This window comes from Bison bison, unplaced genomic scaffold (genome assembly GCF_000754665.1).
Source record: "Bison bison bison isolate TAMUID 2011002044 unplaced genomic scaffold, Bison_UMD1.0 scf7180017864285, whole genome shotgun sequence".
In the NCBI taxonomy this organism is placed as follows: domain Eukaryota; kingdom Metazoa; phylum Chordata; class Mammalia; order Artiodactyla; family Bovidae; genus Bison; species Bison bison.
In genome coordinates this window covers 1441137-1448988 of record NW_011494857.1, presented here as the reverse complement: position 1 = coordinate 1448988, position 7852 = coordinate 1441137, and the positions used below count along the sequence as shown (strand labels likewise).

Here is a 7852-nt window from a genome sequence, read left to right as displayed (position 1 = left end):
CGGCCGGCATGGTGGCGGTGGCGTCGGCTCCAGGCCTGGCCGGGCAGGGCACGGCACAGCGGGGGCTGGCAGGCGGTGGGGGGACCGGGAGGAAAGGACCCCAGGCAGCGCTGAGAAGCCGAGCCGGCCGGGGCGGGGGGAGGGCGGGCTGGCGGGCGGGCGGGCAGGCCGCGGCTCCGCCCCAGGCCCCTCCCCTCGCCTCCGCCGGCCTGCGCTCTCGGGGCCGCCTATAGGCTGCAATTACTGGCGCTCAGACACAGGCTCGGCCCCTCCGCCTGTCTCATTGGTCGCTGAACAAAGGCGTGCGGCTCCGATTGGCCCAGCGCCCCGCTATTTCCGCTCGGGAGTGGAGGGGGTGGGGGCGTTGCCCGAGCGACGGGCGGAGTTCAATGACGTACAGTGGGACCGCCCCCTCCGCTCGTCCGGGTGAGGGACCGATTGGATCCGGGGGCTCTCCCAGGAAGGAGGGACGGACGCGAAGGACGGAGGGGGCGTGAACTTGCAGAGGCGGGACTCACGTTGACGGAGGCCAATGGGCGGGTAGATCGCCCCCGTGGGCGTCGCGGATTCGCCGGGCCAGTCCTACTCCCGCCCTCGATTGGGCCGGCAAAGGAGGAAGGCTACGATCCGTAGAGAAGGAAGGAGAAAGGAGGGTCGTTACTCGCCTGGGCTGGGATAGGTGGAGCGGCTCCTGCAATTCCCTGCTGCAGAGGAGTTGGGAGGGGCGGGAGAGCGTGAGGTGCTTACTGCGCAAGCGTCTTTCTGCCCACCTCCCCCCCTTTTTTTCCGCCCCCCTCTCCTATCCTCCACCCCCCGGACTCCTTAAATCTTCTTCCAGGGAGCCGTCCCTACCTCCTCCCCCTCCCTTCTTCCTTCCTTTCCCTTCTCTAGCCGCGTAGATGTTGGGACCTAACTTGTCCGGAAGCCTAGTATCCCAGAGCTGAAGAAACAGTAATTCAAGTCTGCTCCCATTAAGCAGAGGTTAAAACTGACGTCCAGAGAGGTTGAATGACATGCCCAAGGTCACAGAGATCGGGAGGATTAAACTATATACTAACATTTAACTACTTTCTCATATACAATGGCTTTTTTTGTTGTTGCAACTGTAACACCATTAAATAGATATCAAATACAAATTGCGAGTCTTTCCACCAGACTTTGAGTTCTTCCTGAACAAGAAGGGGACCTGGTAATGAATGAAGAACGTTGCATAAGGAAAGCAGTCGGTGAGCCCGCTTTGACCCAACCAACACCGCTTGTCGCCCCAGAGACCTTCCTCATTAGACTGTATTTGGGGAAGGCAAAAACCTCAGAAACTCCCACGCCCCGGGCTATTGAGAAATTTGGGGCAAAGGGAACTGGAAGAGTCCATTCTAGCACCTAGAGGAACTAAGCCCCCCATCAGGCTTTTCCAATATCAGAAGCCTAGTATGCTTGGATTGAGCCTTAGGTGTGTCACAGGTCCGGGAACATCCCCTGGGGGAGATGGGGACGGGGCAGAAGAGCCCATCTTCCAGGTTCAATGGATTCGTCCACTTGGGTTTCCAGGGATGGGGCTTGGGAAAATCTATTTTGGATTCTAGGAGGACAAACATCTCTGGTGTGGGGGGAGGCTGTCTGCCCCTGAAGACTATAGAATGGCCCCATAACCAACAATAACAACAAATTATTAGGACCAATAGGAGTTGGGAAAACTCCTTTTTATGGAAGATATGGCACCCCGCTCCAGTCCTCTTGCCTGGAAAATCCCATGGATGGAGGAGCCTGGTGGGCTGCAGTCCATGGGGTCGCTGAGAGTCGGACACGACTGAGAGACTTCAATTTGACTTTTCACTTTCATGCATTGGAGAAGGAAATGGCAACCCACTCCAGTATTCTTGCCTGGAGAATCCCAGGGACAGAGGAGCCTGGTGGGCTGCCGTCTAAAGTGTTGCACAGAGTCGGACACGACTGAAGCGATTTAGCAGCAGCAGCAGCAGCATGGAAGATAACCTCAAGCAATCCAAGGACTGGAGGAGTCCATGACAAGGGAAGAAGCACTTTTCTCCCTGAGGATAACACCATTAAATATAGATAGATAGCAGATAGATAGACAGATAGTAGTGGGTTGGATTTAGTCTGCTTTTCAGGGGATGCAAAGAGAGCCATCCAGAGCCGGATGAACAGAATTATGTCCCTAAGGAAGAGGGAAAAGCCACCCTCTTCCTAGACTTCATGGGGATGGATGTGGCACCCCAGAGCTCATGGGCTCACCAGTGCCAAGTTAGAGCAGCGCCTTCCAAAAGGAATGCAGTGGGAGCCACAAATACAGTCACAAATATGCTCCTCCCGCGTTGAAAAAGTAAAAAGAAAAGGTGAGATGAATCTTAATAATATATTTCATTTAACCCCATGCACCCAAATATTGGGCTTCCCTGGTGGCTCAGTGGGTTCAATCCCTGGGTTGAGAAGATCCCCTGGAGGAGGGCATGGCAACCCACTCCAGTATTCTTGCCTGGAGAATCTCATGGACAGAGCAGCCTGGCAGGCTACAGTCCATGGGATCACAAAGAGTTGGACACGACTGTGACTAACCACAGCACAGGTGGCCCAGTGGTAAAGAATCCGCCTGCCAATACAAGGGATGCGGGTTCGATTCCTGGGTCAGGGTGATCCCCTGGAGAAGGAAGTGGCAACCCACTCCACTACCCTTGCCTGGGAAATCCCATGGATAGAGGAGCCTGGTGGGTTATAGTCCCTTGGTCACAAAAGATTTGGACATGACTTAGCGACTCAACAACAAACAACAACCCAAATATTATGATTTCAACATAGCTGACATATCATCCTAAGTGTCTGAAATCTGGTGTTGATAAACATAGCACATCTCAGTGGAAACTCACCATGTCACAATCGCTCAGCAGCCACGGGGCATTATCAGAGGCAGAAAATTAGAGACCGGATTTGAGCGAGACCATTCTGGGGTGCAAGGGCTCAGCAGGTGACCCTTTGCTAAGTTTTAAGACCATCATGAACAAGCTCATGTGTGGGGGTCTAGATGAGGTTTAGACAAGTCCTTGTTGGTTTCAGGATGGAGCACAAAGAGAACACGAGGAGTCCCTCGAAGAGCTCACAAGTTGAACTGCAATAGTTTCTGAGATTCTGACCTGAGCAAATCAACTCAATTTTCACCAGAAAAACAGGACTCATCCCCCGTCTTCCCATTTTGGCAGATGGGCCCACCATCAATCACCCAGGCACTCTCACCAGAAAGGACCCCGCCATGTCCTTCACACCAAACCAAAGCCAGAACACACCCCCAAACCAGCCACCCCCTCCCACGGCCACTGCCTCCCCCTGTGCAGACCACCATCACCATCGTCTTTTGCTGGAACCTTGCTGTGACATCCCACGCTGTTTTCCCTGCTTCCATCCTGGCCACTCAGGGTGCTTTTTGCAACATCAATCAGCTGTGTCCTTCCCCAGCTTAAATGCATCAGCCACACTGGCCTCCTCTAGGCAACTCAGACCCTCCAGACTTATTCCTTTGGCCATCTGATGCGAAGAGTCAACTCATTGGTAAGCACCCTGACGCTAGGAAAGATTGAGGGCAGGAGGAGAAGGGGGCGACAGAGGACAAGATGGTTGGATGGCATCACCGATTCAATGGACCTGTCTCACTCCAGGAGACAGTGAAGGACGGAGGAGCCTGGCATGCTGCTGTCCATTGCAAAGGGTTGGACGTGACTCAGTGACTAACAACAACAACATGAAGACTCATTCCTGCCCCCTGCCAACCCTGGCTTTCCCCTCGGCTGGCTTGTCCTTCAGGTCACAACAGAATGGCGCCTCTTTGGAGAGAAATCCTGATTTAGGGATTTAAAGTGATCTTTCCCTGTTATACTTGCACACATTATCCAGTATTTTTTTTTAATGTGTTTTAGCAATTCCATTCCTGGGCATATATACAGAAAAGACGAAAACTCTCCTTTGCAAAGACAGGTGCACTCCAGTGCTCATAGCCTACTATTTACAATAACCAAGACACGGAAGCAACCTAATAAATGTCCATCAACAGAAGAGTGGATAAAGAATATATGATCTATATATACAATGGGATATTACTCAGCTATAAAAAAAGAAGAAAATAATGTCATTTGCAGCGACACAGATGGGCAAAGAGATTACCACACTAAGTGAAGTAAGTCAGACAGAGAAAGACAAGTACCGTATGGTATCACTCATGTGGAGTCTTATAAAATGATACAGGGGGACTTCCCTGATGGTTCAACAGTTAAGAATCTGCCTTTGAATGCAGGAGACACAGGTTCGATCCCTGGTCCAGAAATGAAGATCCCACATACTGCAGGGCAACTAAACCCTCACACCCTAGAGCCCGTGTTCCATGACAAGAGAAACCACTGCAATGAGAAGAAGCCCGCACACCGCAGCTGGGGAGTAGCCCCCACTCTCTGCAACTAGAGAAAAGCCTGTGCAGCCAAAAATTAATTAATTTTAAAAAATGCTACAGGGAATTCCCTGGCATTCCAGTGGTTAGGACTTGGTGCTTTCACTGCTGGGGCTGGGGTTCAATCCTTGGCTGGGGAACTAAGATCCCGGAAGCCACACATACAGCTGAAAAAAAAAAAAAACAATAAAAATATATGTCAACTTTATTCAATAAAGAAACCATTAAAAAAAAAAAAGTTGTAGACATCAATACAGGTCAACCCTGTTATGGGTTGAATTACATCCTGCAAAAGATGTTCAAGTTCTAACCTGCAATAGGTGTGAATGTGCCCCTATTCAGAAGTAGGGTCTCTAGCAATGATGAAGTTAGGACGCAGTCATCTGGGTGGAAATGGCAACCCACTCCAGTGTTCTTGCCTGGGGAATCCCAGGGATGGGGGAGCCTGGTGGGCTGCAGTCTATGGGGTTGCACAGAGTCGGACACGACTGCAGCGACTTAGCAGCAGCAGCAGCAGCAGCATCTGGATGGGCCCTGATCCAGTATGTGTTCTTAAAAGAGGGGAAACTTGGAAACTGGTCCAGAGAGAAGACAGTGTGAAGAGTCCTAACCCCTGGACCACCAGGGAAGTCCTTAGTTTAGGGGGGTTTTAAATCAGCAGAATTCACACAATAAGAGGCTCAAATCCCAGGTGCACAAATCGATGAGCTTTGACAAATGTCCACTTTGTCACGCGGTTTTGATTCGCTTCATATCACATTCAGACCTTTTCGGTTTGTTGCTACTGCTTGTCTGTCTGTTCCCTTCCAGCCTCCCATTGAATGTGAGATCCTCCAGCGACCCTCCTTCCAATCCTCATCCTCCCCCAGACCCTGGGAAAGGGACAAGTCCAGCAGGATGAATCAAGTCTGGACTGCAGGTGGGCAGGGGTGGGGGGGTGGGTGGGGGAGAGTGCTGAAATAAGAGAGTGTCAGGGAAAGGGAATTTGGACCCCTCCCAAGAAACAGTGAGGCAGTCCACGTTCAGAATGAATCAATTTCACTATGGTTCTGAAGTGGGGGAAAGATCAGGGCAGAACTAGAAACCTGGACAAGGAAGAGTTCACTGAACCCCTCTGGGGGAAGGTGATAAGTCACGTTTCCCACCCCTGTGCCCCGCCCCACCCCCCCACCCCCGCCTTACTGGAGCCCAGTGGTTGGGTCCTTTATGAGGCAGACTTGTGGGGACTGGGGACCTTGAGGGGCAGTGGTCAGAATAGGTGGATAGTCTCGGAGGAAGGAGGCCCTGGGAGCCGGGCCCCCCACACGCCATGGCGAGCGTGGTGGTGAAGACAATCTGGCAGTCCAAAGAGATCCACGAGGCCGGGGACCCCCCTGCGGGGGTCGAGAGCCGCTCCCAGCTGGTCCCCGAGACTCCTGGGGGGGTGACCAGCCCAGTCAAGGGGATCGCAAAGAAAAAGAAGGCTGTGTCGTTCCACGGGTGGGTTTGTCGCACCCTGGCGGGGTCCTAGCCCCCAGCGCTGCGTCCGACAGAGCACGAGTCCCACCGTGGGTGCTGGAGGAAGGGGTGGGGAAGGAGAGGACAGCGCAGAGGAGAGGCAGGCAGGGGGCCAGTGGCCAAGGGGGACTCGAGAGTGTAGGAGGAAGAAGGTAGTGGGGATGGAGTCAGAGGGACTAGGGGATGTGCAGACAGGGAGGCGGGAGGGGCCGTGCCCTGCTGGGGCCACACCCTGACCCTCCTGCCCGTTTCTCCGCCCCAGGGTTGAGCCTCGCATGTCCCATGAGCCGATGCACTGGTGCCTGAACCTCAAACGGTCCTCGGCCTGCACCAATGTGTCCCTGCTCAACCTGGCGGCCATGGAGCCCACCGACTCCTCGGGGACAGACTCAACCACGGAAGACAGCAGCTCACTGGCACTGCCCGTGCCCCCTGCCTCCCCAACCCCACCCTGGGCACCAGATGACCCAGATATCACGGAAATACTGGTGAGGGGCCCCTGGCTGGGCTGGGGAAGACCAGGGCCCTCACCCTGGTGGTAGACAACTGAGGATGGAGGGGTGGTCTTCATGATTGGAAATGAGAAGGTTCTGGTCACCCTACAGGGCCCTGACAGGCAGCCACGAATCTGCTCCATAGAGGCTAAATGATGCATGTTGCTTGGGGTTGGTCTTCCATTCATTCAGTCACTTCCAAATGCCCTGAGTGAGACTGGGTTCACAGCTGGGAATCGGGCCAGGTCCCTGCTCCCAGGAAGCTACCAGTCTGGTGGGAGTGACAGATACAGATGGAATGATAAATTCCATGATGGAGGTAACACCAGAGATCCCAGAAAAGGGCCCCTCAAACCAGACTAGGTATATCAGGTAAAGCTTCCTGGAGGAGGCGGCATTGACACTGGGCTTTGAAGGATGAGTATGAGTTCTCAGAGGGGACCACTTCAGAAGGTGTGACAAAACTGCCAGGTGAGCAAAATCTAGGAAAATTTAGAGGATTTCTGACTAGAGCATAGAATGTTCATGCTTAATTGTGTCCAACTTTTTGCAACGCTATGAACAATAGTCCACCAGGCTCCTCAGTCGACAGGATTCTCCAAGCAAGAATACTGCAGTGGGTTGCCTGCCCAACTCCAGGGGATCTTCCCGATCCAGGAACCGAACCAAAGTCTCCTGTGTCTCCTGCATTGCAGGCAGATTCTTTAACCAACGCTATACCTTGGTCCTTTAACTCCCCATCACCTTCCACCCCTTGCCAGGTTTCTCCTGGGCCAGGCTCTGAACTAGGCTTGACACAGACATTGAGAATCACACTAACAATAACCCTGGTTATAATGATACTAAGATTCATTAGCAGATACTGAACACTTTCTATGTTCCGGAGCCTCAGTTTCTTCATCTGTAAAATGGAGACGCATGTGTATGTTCTTTCAAGAAATATTTCTTCAGTTCAGTTCAGTTCAGTCACTCAGTCATGTCCGACTCTTTGCGACCCCATGAGTTGCAGCACACCAGGCCTCCCTGTCCATCACCATCTCCAGGAGTTCATGCAAACTCATGTCCATCAAGTCTGTGATGCCATCTAGCCATCTCATCCTCTGTCGTCCCCTTCTCCTCCTGCCCCCAATCCCTCCCAGCATCAGGGTCTTTTCCAATGAGTCAACTCTTTGCATGAGGTGGCCAAAGTACTGGAGTTTCAGCTTCAGCATCACTCCTTCCAAAGAACACCCAGGGCTGATCTCCTTCAGAATGGACTGGTTGGATCTCCTTGCAGTCCAAGGGACTCTCAAGAGTCTTCTCCAGCACCACAGTTCAAAAGCATCAACTCTTCGGTGCTCAGCCTTCTTCACAGTCCAACTCTCACATCCATACATGACCACAGGAAAAACCATAGCCTTGACTAGACGGACCT

The 7852-nt window shown here is 52.7% G+C and overlaps 1 protein-coding gene across 2 annotated transcripts in view; it reads left to right on the top strand.

Moving 5' to 3' along the window:
• The first annotated feature begins 5698 nt into the window (after positions 1-5698).
• TSKS (testis-specific serine kinase substrate) overlaps positions 5699-7852 on the top strand; it is a 16246-nt gene continuing 14092 nt past the window's right edge. Inside the window, exons 1-2 of one of the 2 annotated variants that reach the window (XM_010849632.1) lie at positions 5699-5926; positions 6207-6432. In XM_010849632.1, coding sequence (XP_010847934.1) covers positions 5757-5926; positions 6207-6432 — 396 coding nt within the window. In that variant the 5' untranslated portion in view covers positions 5699-5756. The remainder of the gene's footprint in view (positions 5927-6206; positions 6433-7852) is intronic. The other variant, XM_010849631.1, reaches the window with a different exon arrangement.